We start from the raw sequence: 19,010 nt of genomic DNA, 5'->3' as shown, positions 1-19,010 counted from the left end.
TTGGTGAAAAACGTAGCCCCTCCTCTTCCCCGTTGTCATGGTGACTCGTCGAATCGGGGCTCCATTGATGCTGGCTTTTTAAAGTTGTGGTGCACACGCAAAACTCAAGGTGAACCTACTCAGAGTTGATTAACCTCACTCAAATCAGCGTTTCTGGAACCGAAAACTCAGGGTTTTCTATCTCAGAGTAGATCAACTCAGAGGTCAGGAATAGACTCAGAGTTGGTTGAACCTGCTTTGTGAAACGGACCCCAGGTGCCTACCTACATAAATAGCCTCAGGTGCCCAGTGTGACCCAATTAGCAAAATATTCTAAACAAATAACAAACAAAGAATATTAGCAAAAAATCTAATCTAAATAAAGCACTGAAATTAATCAAATAAAGTTACTCATAATTAGCAAATTAAATTTACAACTAGAACCAAAAAACAAAAACTAACTCTACAAATAGCTCCTACAGTTCCAGTGGCCAAAAATCCAAGGGTGGTGAGGACCAGGATGAGTGGTAGAACTGGGTTTGATCGGCTTGTTTCTCTGGAGTTGTGGCTCTAGCAAGTTGCATATTTGCAGCAGCACAGTACTTGGCAATCTTAATCGCAATGTCAGCCATTCGTCTGTCTCGGCAAGGATATCTACACGGTCTCTTCAAGAGCCTGACGCGCTAAGGCATCCAAAAGTAGCAAGTCAGCCGCTGGTTACACTTCCCATTGACCTTGTTATATACAGAGTCAAATTAACCTTCAATTAGTGAATGATTTAAGTCAAACAGAATGTCAGCATCATTATGGGGTATAATGTATATATTTATTTATGTTTGCTTCAAAGTAATTAAATATACAATCCATTAGTCAAGCAAACTTGATTGGAATAACAGCGGACTATTTTACGAAACTCCTACGACAGGTGTGGATCACTCGTAAATTCTGTTCGTACCTGAAAGAAAACGTAAAATACGAAAAGATTGGTGAATGCGCAAATTCTCTTAAATCACTCGTACGCACGATTTAAGAACAAATCTGTGCGTACGAACGGTTCTTGCATGAGGCACAATATATTATAACCCGACTTTAGTATCACTGTAACAAGTGCATATGAGTACATATACATGGTGAGTGGCTGTAAGCAATAAATTACTGTTTTCATTTTTACCCCTTAAGACTGAAAAAGAAAGAACCATATTAGCCGTTGTTAAACATGGGTTCACATCTTTAATCAGACTTTTAATATTCCAAGAACACAATTCCTTTTCACTCAGATGCTGCCGGTGCAAAAAAAAAAAAAAAAATCAGAACTACCTTTTTTAATTTAGCAAGTTAAGCAATTTTCTCTTCAGCTTTATTAATCAAACCTATTAAGTCTTAATCTATTTTATGGACATACCAGGTCCCATGTTTAGAGCTTCAGGTTCTGAATGAGTTAAAGGTGTTGTGTGGATTTTTCTTGTCAATAAAAAAATGTTCCTGTTACACTAAATCAAAACACACACTGTGTATCTGTGAGGCCTCGCATACATGTTCACTGATCTTCGTTGGCCAATTCCTTAGAACAATTCATAATTTTAGAACATCTGAAGCACCACTTTAAAGAAGAACCTTTAAAAAGTGATTGTTACATTATCTGTTGTTTGATTATATATGAAGAGTTCCTTGCCAAGATGATCAGCCATTTACGTAACAAGTTTCACAGAAACCCCAATTAACCCAAAGAAAAAAAATCAAAAGGTGCAACATTTTTAAACAAAAAAGAATGAGGGAGGAGTAATTTGAGACACAGTCTGCCTTCAGTGTTAATTCTTCTCACACCATCAGTGCTGCTCAGTATGGTTTCTTCTGCTCAGGGTAGACACACAAACACACACACAGATGCGAACACATTTAATTAGATAAAAACTTGCAATGATATTTGTGATTAAATAAAAATATATTTGTTTTTCATATCAGTTTACCTGTGCTAACTTTTTCTTTACTGTGGAGAAAATAAATGACAGTTAATCTTCAGGACATCAACACCTCACATTTCTCAGTGATATTACATATAGCTTGTCCTCATGTTATTTCATTTGTTTCTCCATTGAAGTTACAGATTTGTTGTAATTTAGCTGTTTGTTTGTTAAAGGGCTTCTTCACTCACCTGAGTGCAGGTGGAACAGCATTGTAGCCAGAATGACCAACAGAAAGACAAAGAAACAGACAGAGAGGTAAAGCATCCAGCTGGCTGGCTCTGTGGTGAAAGCAGACACAAATATTAACCTCTGCTGTCACCAGGTGGTAGCTGGTAGTACTGTAGCGCAAATTCTGTAACCAGGAGTGTGGTTGAATAGTAAACGCAATCCCATTCTATCCTTTTCCTGAGCTACTTTCTTTGACCTTGTTGGAAAACATCACAAGGTTAAGAATAGATTGTAGCAGACATTTCTAAGGACTAAGAAAAAGACAACTGCGCTGCAATGAGAATACAACCATACTTACATTAAGTTAAAATGTGGGTCTGCAGCACTGAAACTAAGGCTGCACAGATATTTTCTTCTAAAAGTGCTTTAGATACAAGCAAAAAAGACTATTTCACTGGACCCCTCTTACCTTCAACATTCAGGATGAAACTCTTCCTAATGGGCATTCTCAGAGACTGATGAGAAACACTACAGGTAAACTGCCTCCCTGATGCCTTGAGTGAAGCCTGGAGGTAGAAGAAAGCTGACACAGTGTAGGTCATGTCCTGGTTGTGTTTGTGGCTTGACAGCAGGACATTTGGCAGCACTTTAGGGAGAGTTGCGCCAACCCGTTGACCGGACATTGCTGGGTCCTGCTCGTACCAAACAATCTCCACATCCAAAGGGTAGTAGTTCTCTGCCTCACAAACAACCTTTTGCTCCCCGCCCTCCTGTAGCAAGAGAGTGGGTCCTACATTAAGGGAGACACGGGGGGGCTCTGAGGAGAGTGGGGAGAAAAAAATATATAGAGAGGTGAAGCAGACTTTCTGTCGGTCTTTCCCAAAACACAGGGTGCTTTGGTTTGCTATTGGATGTGTAAAATGATGATGTAAAACTAATGATGCCAATCCTGAAACACTTGGAGCTTGAAATAAGCAACTTGTAAAATTGTGGCCTCAAAATTTAAGCAAATGCTTACAAAGGTGTACAGGTAATTCATAACATTGACACTAATGGATCCTGGTAACTGTATACTGACTAAACTGAAAATATCACATAAGACAGCACTCTAGTGTCTATTCCTTTTTGAAAAGGTCAAATGTCCAATTAAGCTCTGCAGGCACAGTGTACACTCCTACAATGCCTGCTAAAGAAGATGGTTTCTCAAGGTCAGCTGTCATTTACAGTTTGTCATAGATATTATTTTGAATTTTCATCTCAGAATTTTTCATCCTTCACATCAGTTGAGAGCAACCCGAAGACCAATATATTGGGTTTACATAAATGCAAGAAGGGTTAAAAACTAAACCCATTTGTAGATGTTTAAAGATTGTTGCCTACTCATTTCAGTGTTACGGAAGCCCAGAACGGACTTTTTCTCCCCAGTCCGCCCCTGTTTATATGTGTTTATATGTATTTCTGGCAAAGGTGTACCCATTTTTACCCCCCTTTCATTGAAAAATGAATAAAGTAGCCTATGAATCAAACATGGAATGTGGAGCGTTTGTGTAACAATTCTGCTTGTGAAAATGCACAAAGCAATCCCGCTGGTGTGACAAGCATTTAGTTTTCTCGAGATAACGATTTATTTATCTCGTTATCTCGAGAAAACGATAACGGCACCTCTCGTGCATCATTCGGTAACCATAGAGATGGCCTGGGCCCCATAGCTGGTCACTGATGAAGTTGACTATATCAACAGGATCACTTAGGTGTAAACGCCTATTGAGCTGCAGTCGAGCCAGCCGTCTCCTTAAATGACGCGGGCTGATATGAAAGCTATCTCTACAAGCAGTGGCGATTCTAGAGTCTGTGGGGGCCCCAAGCAAAAAAATCCTAGGGGGCCCTACCGACCAGTGTTCGTCACCAAAACATCTGACACCAACAAAAAATGTATGAAATAAAACCTCTTTTTATTCCAAACATGAAAAACATTGTTAGTTTTAAAATATACATGTAAAGAATAAATAACTAAAAAAGACTATGTTGGCACTTGATAGCCTGTTGCTATTTATCTACCAGGTGTAGCTGGCCATCCAATAATAATTGTGTTCATTTAAAGATTCTTTGTGACAAGTAAAGCTGTTCATGATGTCGATTTCATAAGTATGGTTTTTATTTTCCACTAGCCTTGAATTTCTGGCGAACGTTGCCAACAATCGCAAACACTCTGAGGGGCTAGTTCTCCGCGAACATAGCCTACAGTGGAACTCTATGTGAGTTTGACGAAGTCAACAATCCAATTATTGAATTATAGAATGGCATGTTAACTAGACAACCTTTGACTAAATCATTTCAATTTAACTGTTCAAAGAAAACATGTTCACCACGAACGTTCGCCACTGTTTGAGACAGTTTATAAAGTAACTAGAACATTTCTGATTGAATGCACCCAGGGTATCTGCACATTTTTTTAAATCAACAAATTGAATAACTTTTAAGACCTTTTTAAGACCTCTAAGAATAAAAATTAAGACCATTACCAAGGCAAAAATATATATAAAAACTACACTCTAGGCTGTTCGGTGTTGAAAAAAAGTCCAGTGTGAAATGTGTGCTTCAGTGTGTCAACATGATCGCATAAGATTCGAACGCACAACACCACACACTACAGGACAATCGTGCCCAATTGTCACACCTCTGCGAAGGAGCGTGTTTTCGCTACCATTTGTCTGTCTGTTTGTCTGAGGCTCTGAGCAAAATAAATCCATAATTGAACCTAATTTTCGAGTTATGTCTACTGTTCTTTTACAACTAACAAAACGATTTTACTACCCAAGTTAACTTAAACCAGAACTTTGGACAACTCACATGAAGCACAGACTATGGACAGTGACTTTGCATTGCATAAACCACACGACAAAATTTAATTTCCTTCGGGATTAATAAAGTATCTCCAATCTAATTAAATTTAAAAAAAAACGAGCACAGACCGCTCATACAGTCAATGGCACGTACCCATAGAAAAAATACACACTCACCCACACATCACACAACCTGACTATCAACTGCTAACAACCATGATTAGTAACCTACACAAACCCAGACACATAATGGCTCGGCGGCCAGCAATCGGATAAACCAATGAAGTGAATCAATCCTGTGAAAGAATGAAAACAAGTGAATGAAACCTGCACTCACCCATTATGAAGTTAACTCTGCCAGCCCCTCCATAACCTTACCCCTGCTCAGCCAACTCCTTGACGTCGGGTATGGTTGGTAACGTTACTGCGGCTAGCATTAGCAACTAGGCTGCTAGGCTTGCTAAATCGGTAAGCATTAGGCTACTGAAGAAAGCTAGTCTTTTTAGCTACGTTATATTATCATCTTTCTTCTCGGCCATAAGTTAATCTTTGTTTACGGCCACTGGCCCTAACCTGACGCGCTAGCTGTCAAATCACCGGAAGTTTTCACCGGAAGTACTGGCGCACACACAAAAGTTCGAACGTCAGCGGTCGCCATATTGTGCACAGAGCGATAGAAAATCGTCTCTCCAGACATATCTTTCGTTCATTCCGCCCAGATGAAATTTAATGCCGCCCAGATGAAATTTAATGCCACTCTTCAAAAATCAGCAAAATTTAAGACATTTTAAGACCTTAAAAAACGTATTTTTTATTTAAGACTTTTTAATACTTTTTAAGGATCCGCGGAGACCCTGGCACCTCAGCTCTCGGGGGCCCCCTAGTGGCTCGGGGCTCCAAGCAGTTGCCTGCCTTGCCTGTTGGCAAGCTGCGCCTCTGTCTACAAGACAAACTAATTGAGAACCCATAAAACCCATATAAACAGGGGTGGACTGGGGAGAAAAAGTGGCCTCGAAAACCATCGGTAAATTAACTTAATTAACATAATTATCTCGTTGTCTCGAGAAAACCATAAAAAAAAGTTTATACGTACCACATCCGTTCTGGGCTTCCGTACAGTCTGTTAGTCTGTACTTTATAATGCTTTAGAATGATGTACCTAAGATCCGTTAAGTCCTACATTTTTTTAATATTTCATGCATTTTAACTCTATGGTGATAAGTACCTTTTTCAGAAGAAGTTACTTATTGGGGTTAAAACTGACAGAATAACAGAGGGATAGAAAAGATTTATCATTGGTTAAAGTATCAGTTAATCAAACTGAATTAAATTTTGAGGCTTTTCTATATTTGGCGGTGTGTTTTAAAGGGGAAAGGTTATACATTCAGGAGGTCAGGAGATAAGTTTCCACTGGTTAACTGTGGGACACCAATAGCTATCTCAAAAACACAGATCCAGACAGCATGGGTTTCATTATGTAACACACTAAATGAATCAATACCATGTGTTCCGAGGTGTGTGGGATGCAGTGATATCTAGTGGCGTGAATTTAACAGAACACACAGCTAAATCTCACCTGACCCAGCTCTTCCGAGCTTGTAAAAATCTATGACAGTCATGAAAAACCTGAAAGGCGTTCACTAGATTGTTTTGTTGTGTCTGATTGACTGAAGCTGCAAGGTGTGTTTAAATATAAATCGTTAATTCTAACTTAGTTAAAACCCAACAAATGATTATGCAGTTACAAATATTGTACTTTACTTCTGTTGATAGTTTGTTCTTAATGCTGTTATGGGATTTTTAGTCAGGGTCAACTTTGTCAATGAAAGCCAATTAAGCTCCATCCACTTGTGAAAACCACAAGATGTAACCGGAAGCTCCCCTATTTTTCTTTATAGCTTCAAATATCAGACAGATAAACATGTTGTGGCAATTTTTTTTTTGGGCCATGACACACTGCCTTTTTCCTCACCTTCAATTTGCAGATTAATATCCACACTCGCAAACAGTGGAATCACAGACACAGAACATATATAGGTTCCTTCACTGCTCAACTTGGTGAAGGGGAGGGAATAAGAGGCATCTCCTCCTGCGAGGGCCTTCAATCCAACACCATTCCCCTGAGTCTGCCCTGAGCGGCTGGTATGGCTGAAGAGTTTAGTCCTCTCTCCACGATGTTGCCGCAGCCACTCCACAGTGACATTTGGTCCTCGATGGTCAAGTTCAAATTGGCAGTGAAGTTTTTGCTGTGAACTCAGGCTGGCTTTCACTGACGGAGATTGAGTTTTGAGTACCATGGCAACTATGGAAACAGACAGGACAAAAATTATACACAGAGACATACAGAAATGAAGACAAACTTGTCTTTTACAGATATGTCATGCTGATGTGTTGTGGAACTCCACAGCTTGAGTAGTTTCTAACATGTCTTTTTGATCAGATTTCAGTGTAAAAGTGTCCCATAATGAGAAAAAATATGTTGACTTTACCTGTTGTAGTAAGTATCTCTCCGTCAACGATAGCAGGCCAGCTGCGGTAGTCCTGCTGATCTGGTGGAGGTTGGTTAGATGGAAGTCTCAGGAAGCCAGTGACGGTGAAACGGCCCTTTGTGTGTTTGAGGGTGCAGCTGAACCAGCGGTTGTACCCTTGAGCCCCTTGGACTGGCCATCGGACATGGATGCCTTCTGTACTGTATCTACGCAGCCCACACTCCAACTCTTCTGCTTTCACTCCTTCCACATACCGCCGCAGGTCCAATTTGGATCCTAGTACAACATAAACAAATAAAAATAAACCGTAACAGTTGTAGTCTCCTCATCGTGTAGGCTGCAGAAACTGACCTGTGAGCAGGAAAGTGATGGCATTTGGATTAACAGGAGCATCTCCTTTTTGACCAAACTGCAGCATTGCCTCTCTGTGGATCAGCTGAGTGTCAAAGTATCCCTCATTATTCACAGACACATGTTCATCGGTGAACTGACAGGGCAGCCATGGTATCTGATGGACACTCTGCAGCCCTGAACAACAAACGCACACAGCCAGTTCATAAAACTTCCACACACACTTACGATAATTAAATGTGCTAAATGAATTAAATTGACATTGCCACATGTATGTGGCAATATTGTATACAATAGTAGTTCTGTCACGTATTTCTGTGAATTTCTACCTCCCGACCAAACATAAACTCCCAAATCCGCCACAATCTGTAATAACCCTTGAAACAACTTACCTGTACACATATAAAAGTAAATAAGAATCTTCAATCGTAGACCCATGGTGATCATTGGCAATTTCTACTTTGACTGCTATAGCTGCTTGAGAAACACACCGAGTTGCTCGAAATACTTTCACTTTCATTTTGCAGGGGAAAAAAACCCTGCTTTGCCTGCGACTGGCATCACGTGACGATCAGGACAATATCACGATGATACATTATAAAATATTCTTAAACGTCTCAAATGTGTTATTGATTAATAATAAACTAGGGTAATTTATTATTAAATTTTGATGGGTATCAATGGAGCTACTGCCCGCTAAGAGACCTACTTGTTGCCGAACATGAAATCTATAATCAAACAACTAAAGTACAGAGATGAGCTGAAGATAGCTTGACATATGAGATCCTTGCTATGGTGAAACCTGCCTGCTTTAGGCAGCATGAGGAAGGGAAAGAAGGACTGTTTAAGCCAGAGAGACACAGGACGCTCCAGACTCTTTGGATGACGTCACCAACATTTGTAGTACTGAAGATGTCCTGAGGGGTCGCTGTGAAGAACTGGGACCACATAAGAGACGCGGGTGCTGTTGTTTGCTGGCGGAAGCGCTTACTACGAAGTAAAAACTACGAAAAGCTTTTGTATTTGACTAAATATACTCGTTCCAAACGATACGCCGGGACTGTTTACGAAGCTAATTGGACCGAAATTAGCGAACTAGTTAGTTTACCTGCATTTACGTACGCTCAGCAGCCATGACACTGACTCTGAACAAAGGTAACGAAACACTTTTACTCTCTCTACGTTTGGATTTTCTGACAATAAAGCAAGGAGCGTGTGACTCATGGGTTTGGGATTTGGATGGTTAAAGTGATGTTTTTCCTCATTTTATCTTTGCTGATTATTTTCTTTCCTGTTTTTGCTCCGTTTGGAAAAACTTAAGTAAAAAGCTGAAAAAGTCAGAATTACATAGATACAGTGTCACCTACACTTTAACCAGTGTAACTCACATGTGTGCAGTACCATAGACATATACGTAGACGCCTCATGGCGTGCTGGAACGTAACAGCGTCGCCGCCATATCGGGTGGACTTCCTCACTCTGGGCCAGTGTTTCTCAATTCCGGTCCTCGGGACCCACTGCCCTGCATGTTTTCGATGTTTCCCTCCTCCAGCACACCTGATTCAAATGAATGGCTCCTGATCAGGACACTGCAGAGCTTGATGACGAGATGATCATTTGAGGCATTAAGGCCGCACCACATCGCAAAATTAACTACCCTGGAGTTACAGAGAGCCAGCATACGCAAGAAGCTGTGCAAAACAGTTCCTTTTCAAGGGTTTCAGCTCCCCAGCCCCAGTTGCAAGCCTAACAGTGACGACTTGGAATTATAACGCTTACTCTCTAGGCCTTTAAAAAAAATGTACTGAGCTGGTACAGTATATCTGTGCAATATTATATTACATATAGCCTACTGCGTCAGTGTTTACTTCCATCATATTTACAATTCCACCATTTTTAGAATGGTATATATCTTTTTCTAATATATTTATAACTGTTTTTACTACTCGACACTTTATTTTTATTTATTTTTTTATTCACAACACTTTATTTTATTCATTGTTGCTGTTTTGTCTGTTTTTCTTGCGTGCCAAAAAATTTTTGTTGTAGGAATACAATGGCAAATAAAAAAAATCCTTGAATCCTATATGGGAGCTTGTATGTTTATGTGTTACAGAAGGGTCTTGTGTGTGTGTGTGTGTGTGAGAGAGAGAGAAATACATTCAAATGAACAATCAAACTTGTTTCTTTATTAAAATATAAAAATTTATATTTAAATTAATTTATAAATTTATCAATATGCCATAGCCTACCATATGTCTTTGTTAAAGAATGTAATACAAAGTGATTCAGAATGAAAGTACGTATTTTTAATGTGTGACAGCGTCCTGTATCGTAACTAAATCTCTGCCGTTTGTAACAAACCAAACCGTGTGAAAATCCTTTAAATATTTGGGGAGTTATGATCATTGTAGTTGGGGATATACACCTTCCTCAGTCAAAATAGAGACCCATCCAGGATGGCGGCCGCGCTGATACGTCAGCTCCAATAGGCAGCGTCAGTCTATGAGGCATCTACGTATATTATGTCTATGTGCAGTGCAGTTGTCGTGTGCACAGGAATGAATGACAGTTGATAGATTTGTGGATTATTCTTCCCCGTGATTGGTCAAAGAAACTGCTGTGCTGCTCTGACCTGACTGTCTCTCCCTTTAGTGCCACCGTGTTAAACAATTCTTTGTTTTTTTACATTAAAAAAAAGTTAGTCAGTTTGCAGAATGGGCTTTCCTATTTTTTTATTTGCATATTAGGAATTTTTTAACAGAAAAATAATTAGTTACTCATTTCTCCACAATGATGCAAAACATCCTAATTTTTCTGCGTCTTAATGTGAGGCTGTCATAAAGTGAACCTCTTCTGTTTGGGGGAGTTGCTCAACAATATGGAATTTGTACATTTGTACTTTTGTTGTAAGAATAACTAAATAGCCGGGGCGGTCGGTGGCGTAGTGGGTTAAGCAGCCGCCCCATTTACAGAGGCTACAGTCCTCGCTGCAGCTGGCCCCGGTTTGAGTCCCGCACCGGACGGCCCTTTGCTACATGTCTTCCCCATCTCTCTGCTTCCTGTCTCTCTCCAACTGTCTATACATTAAAGGCATAAAAAAAGCCCATAAAAATATTTAAAAAAAAGAATAACTAAATAGCCTTTTATTGTTATTTAAATAAAACATAACAAAAAAAGATGAAGAGCTGCATGTTTAATAACATATTCTCATCAGAAGAGTGTTGAAAGAAGAAAGTTCACAGTGCTTTTCTAACTGTTTGTGTGAATATGTTATATCTTGTTTCTTTGTTTTATATTGAGCCTTTCTCTCTTGTTCTTTCAGATTCAGCCGTTCTTCAAGGTGCTTTCCTCCAGGCAGACAAACTTTGCCACCCCTCATCCCTGTCCTCAATACAGAAAGCTGACTGGAGCCAGGTGGGATACCCAATCCTGCAGGCAGTCAGGCAGATCTGTGGACAGGATGAACCCAACCTGGAAGCTTTGACCTGGAAGAAGAGGATTGTTTGTGCTGTGTGGTTGAAGTTGTTGTGCACAGAGGCTGAAGAGGATGTTGAGGAGGCATGGAGGGAGAACCCTTTCTTCTCCCTCCTAAACAGCCTCCCTAAAGTTAACTATGTTGTCTTGTTGGAACTAGTGAAATCAACAGCAGCTGCACATATTTTTTCCAGTTTCCTGTTACATCTTCCTCAACCTCAGATCTGTGCAGAACTGGAAAGGCTGACAAAACACATGATGCGCGATCCCACGAAGGAGGATGATGTCCATTTCTTTCTAGAGGTGTGGTGGGAACTGTGGAAAGGCCAAGCTGAACCTACTGAAAGAGAAGTAGAAAGCATGGAGATGATGTTTGCTAACCAGTTTGCTCATCTCTCTTTGAAACCATCCAGTATATCCCCTCAGGCTTCCAAGAGGTTAAAACTGGACTCACTGGATTTATTTGCATCACAGGAAAACACAGATGTTCTGCACATTCTCCTCCATGCACTTAAAAATATGACAAGTCACTTATCCTCAGTAGAACTTTTCTTCAAGGCCCTATCCATTTCCCTTGATGCGTTTTACACATCTTTCCTAATAGACCAAGAAGTTGCACTTCCAGCTAAAGAGAAGCTGCATATCCTGTGTAAAGTCATCAGCACCAGAAAAAATGAGAAACTAAGACCTGAACTTATTCAGAAGTTTCAAAGAGACTTGCATGCTTCAAACTCTCCATCACGGTTTAAACCCAACAGGATCGGGCAGAGTGAAGCCTTGAGAGTTATAACAGAACTTACACAGATTTGGCAAGAGAGGGGTTTCGTCCATGACAGCTCGACTCCTTCTGCGCTCCAGCTTGAGCAAAGTGTCCAGAGAGTCCTGACAGCTCTAGATAAAGATAAAGATGAAGCTGTGGCTGAGAAGAATGTACTAAGAGGTTTGCTAAAGTTACTGGCTCTCCCTGCCACAGACGGCAGTACTGAAGCACACTTGCAGGTCACCAGCACCATCATTAGTCATCGCCTGGAAGACTACGAGAACTTTGTTACATTATTTGCAAGTGAGACGTCTTGGGCACAGTTTGATGAACTCTGGATGGAGTGCCTAGAGAAGAACCCAACAGCTTTTCGGCAGCACAGCACACTGATCAGTCTCTCCTCCACCCTCATGAATAAACTACACAAGGAGAACTCCAACATAAGCCAGTCCAGGAAACTAATGAAAATTATCGCAGATATTTTCTCTTCACTTTCAATAGAAGACAAGAACAAAGCACTGGCTGCCATGTTGAGATTATCCAGCAGGGGGTTCTTTGGGTGCTCTGTCCCCCCTGCTGTGACTGATGGGTTTGAAAAGGAGCTCAACATGGCCTTCAACTGCATCATCCAAGGAGGGGGTAGAGCATCAGAAGCAGTATCACAGGGAAACCTGACCACAGCAGTCTCTTTAGTAGGAAGAGTGGCCTTTCAGAACCCAGAGGCAACTTTAAGGTCCTGCTGCCATTCAGCTGTTTTTAACAAAGGAGCTTTTTCTCTCATTGCAAAGATCCTCCAGGAGCTTCCTGGACTCCTGCGTCAGAAAGGAAGAAAAGATAGAAAACATAGTAAAGAAACAGGGAGGAGTACAGAGAGAGGTAGCAGTCTGCTCTGCAAGTGTTTACAGGAGACGGTTAGGAACAAATCCCTGTCGGTCAGTGAAAAAGAACAGTTCCTCAAGTTTCTGGCTCTGCTGATGTTGCCAGATGTTGTATATGAGGGAGAGGAAAAGAGACAAAGCTGTCTGACACCTCAGGAGGTTGTGAACACCTTCATTCTGCCTAATCTCTCAGCTTTAGGTGAGTATCCCACGACTTCACCCACACTTTTTAGACCACTCATCTTGCATAAATGAGTTCTTTATAATGGGGGACAGTTTCAACACCTGAGATGATCAGTTTTTACTTCTCAGTAAATGGAGTCAATTTTACTGCAGATCTTTCTTATCAAGACAAGGCACCATTTCTTTTTCTGCCCTTCACTCACCCACCAGTCATGCACCAATGTCCATGGTTAGATACACTTACTCTACCACCTGAGCCAAAGCCCCTTAGATAAAGTGTCTATCATACCTGTAGATTAAAGGTCAATGGCAGGTTTAACTTGATTTATATTCAATTGTTAACACAGAAATCTGAAATATTATGTGCTCTAACAAAACCGAACATATAGCAAGGTATGTGAAACTGTAGGGTCGTGACTAAAACTGTGTATACAAGAAGGCAGGGATGTGTGTTTTTATTCTTAATATTTATAAAGCTGAGCATATTTATATTTTCCTATTGTAAATCTCAGTCATTGCCAAAGTTTCCACACAAGCCTTATTTTCAATCCCATGTAACCATTATAAGATGCAGACACATAATAAGACATAATTTACAGCACAACGTGACAATGAAAGCAACAGCGAAGAAGAAGAAGAAAATAGTGCCTAAAGCGAAGCTGAGACAGTCATCAGTGATGTGGGGAAAATAAAAGCTATGACCAGAATGAACGGTTAAAACGTAACCGTAGGGATTAGCTCTTAGGTTCAAAGCAAAGGATCCTGCAGAGGTACAAAAGACAAGTTGGCTAAAAAGCACATCAGCGTCAGGGCTACAGGAGGAGGACCAGCAACCTCTGCGTCATCTGCATCAGCTGAACGCGGAGCCTGTAGAGTATACGTCCTCTCTGGAGTTCTTTTCCTTAAGTCGCATAAATAAGCTCTTCCAACAGAGTCAGAACAGAGAAGCCTTCCTTAAGTTTCCCATGTCTCCAGTTATTCATAGCTCCCACAAGTGAGTATGATTATATTGACTAAACTACTAAACAAAATGACAAAAAAACAGGCAAACGCTAATGTATTTGCCAGTTTGTTGTTGTTCTATTTCCATTTCACCACATGTAACTGAAATTACTCCAACAGCATGAAGTGTACACATTCTTCCTTCATAAATACTTCCTGGTTTTTGTGTGTACACATCTCTGATGCTTTTGGCCCCTGGTTTAGACCTTAGACCTCCTGCCTGTTCTCCTAATTGGTACTTGGATATTCCTACCAACTGTCAAGGCGTTTCCAGACCAGCTGACAGATTTGATCTCTCCAGCATGTTTTGGGTGTGCTTTCTATTCGTCAAACATGGGAAGCATCCTAACCACATACATGAAGCACCTCACATGGCTCCTTCCCATGTGAAGAAGCAGTGACTCAACTCTGATCTACTCATCTCTTAGAGCGAGTCCAGACAGTCTTTGGTGCAAGCTTGTTCAAGTTTCAGTTATCCATAACTTGGATGTTTCCTCTGGTTACTTTAGTGTTAATCTTCCCACCAGTAGTCCCACCATTAGTTTTCAGCAAGATGCTGCTTTGGCCACTGTGTTGATCATTATCAACATCTTCACCAATGACATAGCAGAAGCAAATTCTGCCTGAAGTAGCTTTAACGGATCTTATTTTCCTTTTATTGCTTAATCACTCGATCATATTTCTCCAGGTCACTCCAATGTCGAGGCAGAGCTGAGTCTGCAGCTTCTCCACACTGCTCTGTCTGTGGATGTCCAGCAACCTGCTCCTTCTCCTCATTGGGTATTGGAATGCTCTCCTTTCCCCCTCCTCTATGTTCTGGCACAGCTTTACAACCAGACTCTCAGGTGTGGTGACTGTACTTAGCATTTACTACTATATCAATGTTTTTTCTTTAACTGTTGACCCTTATTAATGACTTTCACACAGCAAGGTTATTGCTCTAACTTGACTTTGACTTCACCATAAATCCATCTTGTTTCTGCTAGATGTTGGGAGCAGCACCCAGAGAGTCCCATCCACCTCCACTCCATGGACACCAAGGAGTTGCTGGTGTCTGTGCTGACTACTCTGGGGCAGGTGGTGGGTGCAGAGGTGGCGGCGGTGGCCCCCAGCAGCTGGTCTAGATCTTTATTCTGGCTCTACAATAAGATGGAGGAATTGGACTGGACTGTTCGGTTCCACCTGAAGCCTGTGTGGGGGCAACACTTTAAAAACGAGGTGCCATCTTCCCTGCTGGCAGTGTGTGAGCTACCTGAACAGGTAGGAATCCTGCTGTTGGTGTAAACTCAACATACTTGTCCTTTATGATAAAGTAAAGGGGTACACCTCCTATTTTCCACATCTGTTGTGGTTAGTATTAATCACCTTGTGAAAATGGTTTAAAGTGACTGCTGTGGCTTTGAAGAGTCTGACAAATAACCTGATGAAGTCACAGTTAGTGGGTCTACATGATGAGATTAATTCAATTATAGCTATAGTTGGACTACGCTCCTTATTTGGGTAAGTCAATTGTCCAAGTATATATGGCGGTGAATAAATGGAATCATTGGCACAAAGCATGTCATACCCTGGTACAATAGGTGGCGCTGTACCCATTTCAACAAGTGGTAATAGAGCCACTTCCTGTTGACCTCTTCACCACCTTTTTAAATAAATCTTCATTCCTTGCTTTCCTCCTATCGATGAACTTTAAAATGTTAAACTCCTTCAGCTGGTTCAGCATTAACCGAGTCTACTCATCCATCCAGAAGTGCATGTTGCTTCTTGCATTCTCCATCGCGTTGTTTGTTTCTTTCCGACAGCGGCGAAAACAACAGTAATATCGTCTCCTTAGACTTCCGGGTCACAACCCCGGGAAATAAGCTCGAGTATGCGCAGAACGCAAAGTCCAATTCCCAGTCAAATTCATCGTATACAAGCAGGTTTAGTGCAACTATCAACAGTTATTTTGCGGTCCGAATCCGACTGCGAGGAACCCGATCTGGTCCAATTGTTAGTCAGACTAAGGTGCTATTTTAATTTTAAAAATATTTTACATTGTCACTGAGGTTAATAATTAGCCTGTTGCATCAGAGACAGGTGAGGTGTGTCAGGCAGATGCAGATTCTGTAGAGAGAATCCAGAACTAGTTTCTTCTGAGGTGCCTGAGTTATTCCTCCAGGTATCTTTTGGCTAAGTTAGTTGCTGTTCTACACTACGTATGACATGTAACAATACAGTATTGTTCGCACATTGCACAAATCTCGACTTTGTGCGATTTGGCCTTTTTTCACTTTTTTGTTATATTTTTAGAACCAAATTAATTGACAAAAGATGATAAGTTGCTAATGAACAACATGTTAGTTGCAGCTGTGCTTTGTTTAGCCACAGCTACTGTAATTTTCAGCAGGATGCACATGACCTTAGTGGATCTGCATGCAAATGCAGTGTACATAAGTGAACAGATGGATGTAGTATAGATAACATATTATTGTTCACTTCATAATGGTGTGTGAACATACATATGGCAAATTATACTTTAGCTATTTTACACAACCTTTCACACTTGTTAGTGTCTTGCTCAGCTGGAGTCTCTGTTCAGTGTTAATTGTCCAAAGTCAATAAAATCGTCTTTAATCATTCATGATGAAATTGTGATAAACTTTCTTGAAAAGGGAAGCGGAGCTGAGGCTGTCACTAGTTTGAAGCTGAATATTTTCGCCTTCGAGCCCATAATGAAACACTTGTTTCCGTGTGTCTGTAGGAGTGGTCATGCTTGGACCTGCCTCAGTATGGCGAGGGCACAGGTCTTTTAGCCTGGATGGAGTGCTGCTCTGTGTCAGACTCCCTGCAGTCCATCATGCTGTCCTGCCTCTCGCTCGACCAACGCAGGCTCGACCATGTCAGCATGTTCAGCAAAGGCCTGCTGGTGGTGCTGACTCAGACCCTTCCCTGGTGCTCTGTATCCCAATGGACCAGACTTCTGAGAGCCCTGAGGGAGCTGATCACCTCTGGTCGCCTGAACGTCCCCTTCTCTTTGGAATACGTGGACTATCTGCCTCTCCTAGACCTGAGAAGGTTTTCATGTGAGCTTCGTCTGTCAGTTCTCCTGCTTCGAGTGTTTCAGCTGCTCTGCGGTTCCAGCTGCTCTCACTGGCTCTCAGCTGATGGCTGGGCCCATGTCTGCAGGTTGTATGCCCACGCTGTGAGGGAGATGATAAAGTCCCTAAAAGCTAAGTTGCCTCTTCCTTCACCAGGCACTGCAACTGTCTCTGTTTCACTGTCTCCAAAACCACAAGTGTCTGGACATTTAAATCCCGCTCTCACTACAATCAAAGCTCCTAAAATGCACAAAGATGCAGTAAACGCTCCTCAGAAATCAAAAGAGTCACATATGGAGGAGGAGGTGGAGGCAGCTCCAAACCAGGAAGTTCTTTTTGTTCTCAGTCAGCTCTACTGCCACGTTCAGCACATCCAGGTAAGAAAAGCTGTCATAGTGGAGTGAGCCAGAAGTCTCAATCCTCTAAGAGTCAAAAAGTTTAATTAGGGTTTAAGTTTAATCTGTAAAATTGGTCTCTCCCAGGTGATGATGCCAGGAGGCCAGAGTGAGCCTCTGTTCCTGTGCAGTCTGGAGGTCCTGAGTCATTATGAGGCCATCATGGCTGCTTTCCCAGACAGCTGCAGCCCTCTGGAGAGCGACAACACCCGCCTCTTCTTCTCCACCATCACAGACAACTTAAACAACCAGGAAATGAAGGCTGTATTGCAGCAGAAGATCACTCAGCTTGTGTAATCACCAGCTTGAATACGCACTCATTTATTGTGCTGAAGACTGATGGTCCAAATGCTCAAGATTCTGATCATTAACTGATCAACAAGGACAAAAGTTGAGTTGTCACAAACAGTTCACTCAGCTACTGAAATGAGACAGAGCTGTGTGATGGTTTGGAATCTGAGCGAATAAATGTGAGTCTTTCCAGCAATTGTTTTCTTGTTTCCATCACTCACATTCACTTCCACCAATGTGCTAATTGAACTAGATGGTCAGTTTAAAATTTTTATTATGACATGCATAAGTTTGACCCCTAATCTAGACAGTGGCGCGTTTCCACTAGCTCGCTTCAGCTCGGCGCGCTATTGCGTGTTTCCACTAGCACGCAGTACCTGCAACCTGGTAGATTTTCCGTATCACCTCAGCCCTGGTTCCAAGCGAGCCGAAGCGTTACTAAAACGTGACGACAGCCGACTGCCTTCCACTGATTGGCCGATGAGTGTTGTCACTTTTCAATACTGTTTTGTCTGGCGGCCAGGAGTCTTCTCTGGCTCTCTTCTCTTTCCTTCTGTGCGACAAAAAGCCACAGGGTGAGCAGCAACACGAGCGCCTCGATGTACACTAAAAAGTGCTATACAAATCTTTTCACTTTCACAGCATTAAATCTTTTGACCAATTTCATTCCTGATCAATTATTACATTTCTATATATTTATTGAATAATTTTAACCCTTTTGGACATAATAACCCATGTGTTTTAAACGATAAAAACACAAAGTGCAAGTGAATTTTTCGATAAATGACAATAACACTGATTTTTAACGCAATATGTTTTGAGCAGTGTGACTTTAAAGCTGCAGTAGGCAAGTTTTCAAAATTACGAGTCTAAAGTCGGAAAATTCGAACTGATACAACTCTCAGGTCCCTCCCCCAACCTCTAACAAGCTCCGAATCGCCCCCCAAACCCCTCCCCCTCTGTGGACGAGGTTGTGCACGTGAGTTCACACCAGTGTGAGCGCACACAAGCTGGGGCAGACTCACGCTCAGCAGCGTGTGCACAAGCTGTGATTGACAGGTAGGATTCCTCCACCCTAACTTGATTGGTTAAAAACAGCCGGGAGCGCTCGGTTTTTGTAAGCATGATTACAGGCTTCAGAGGGAGCTAC

General features: G+C 41.5%; 2 protein-coding genes across 3 annotated transcripts; one reads left to right on the top strand and one right to left on the bottom strand.

The window, feature by feature from the left end:
* Nucleotides 1–698: 698 nt before the first annotated feature.
* On the bottom strand, nucleotides 699–8,570 carry dhrs13b.2 (dehydrogenase/reductase (SDR family) member 13b.2). 2 transcript variants are annotated; one of them, XM_075474065.1, is made up of 8 exons: nucleotides 8,187–8,569; nucleotides 7,795–7,971; nucleotides 7,444–7,719; nucleotides 6,927–7,256; nucleotides 2,581–2,928; nucleotides 2,132–2,221; nucleotides 1,947–1,966; nucleotides 699–1,830 (listed from the first exon to the last, which is right to left on the bottom strand). In XM_075474065.1, exons 1-8 carry the CDS (start codon nucleotides 8,239–8,241, stop codon nucleotides 1,816–1,818), a joined length of 1,311 nt encoding a protein of 436 aa, XP_075330180.1. In that variant the 5' UTR covers nucleotides 8,242–8,569; the 3' UTR covers nucleotides 699–1,815. The 2 variants fall into 2 exon arrangements, with proteins under 2 accessions (XP_075330180.1, XP_075330181.1); XM_075474066.1 differs by lacking the exon at nucleotides 7,795–7,971 and having other exon boundaries at nucleotides 8,187–8,570.
* Nucleotides 8,571–8,740: 170 nt separating this feature from the next.
* gemin4 (gem (nuclear organelle) associated protein 4) lies at nucleotides 8,741–18,954 on the top strand. Its single transcript, XM_075474063.1, has 6 exons — nucleotides 8,741–8,949; nucleotides 11,120–13,108; nucleotides 14,783–14,939; nucleotides 15,081–15,354; nucleotides 16,838–17,551; nucleotides 17,657–18,954. The coding sequence occupies exons 1-6, from the start codon at nucleotides 8,928–8,930 to the stop codon at nucleotides 17,864–17,866; spliced, it is 3,366 nt and encodes a 1,121-aa protein (XP_075330178.1). The 5' UTR covers nucleotides 8,741–8,927; the 3' UTR covers nucleotides 17,867–18,954.
* The last annotated feature ends 56 nt before the right edge of the window (nucleotides 18,955–19,010 follow it).

Source organism: Odontesthes bonariensis, chromosome 9, assembly GCF_027942865.1.
Source record: "Odontesthes bonariensis isolate fOdoBon6 chromosome 9, fOdoBon6.hap1, whole genome shotgun sequence".
NCBI classification, from domain to species: Eukaryota; Metazoa; Chordata; class Actinopteri; order Atheriniformes; family Atherinopsidae; genus Odontesthes; species Odontesthes bonariensis.
The sequence above is the reverse complement of the archived record's forward strand: the minus strand, read 5'-3'. Positions and strand labels throughout refer to the sequence as shown.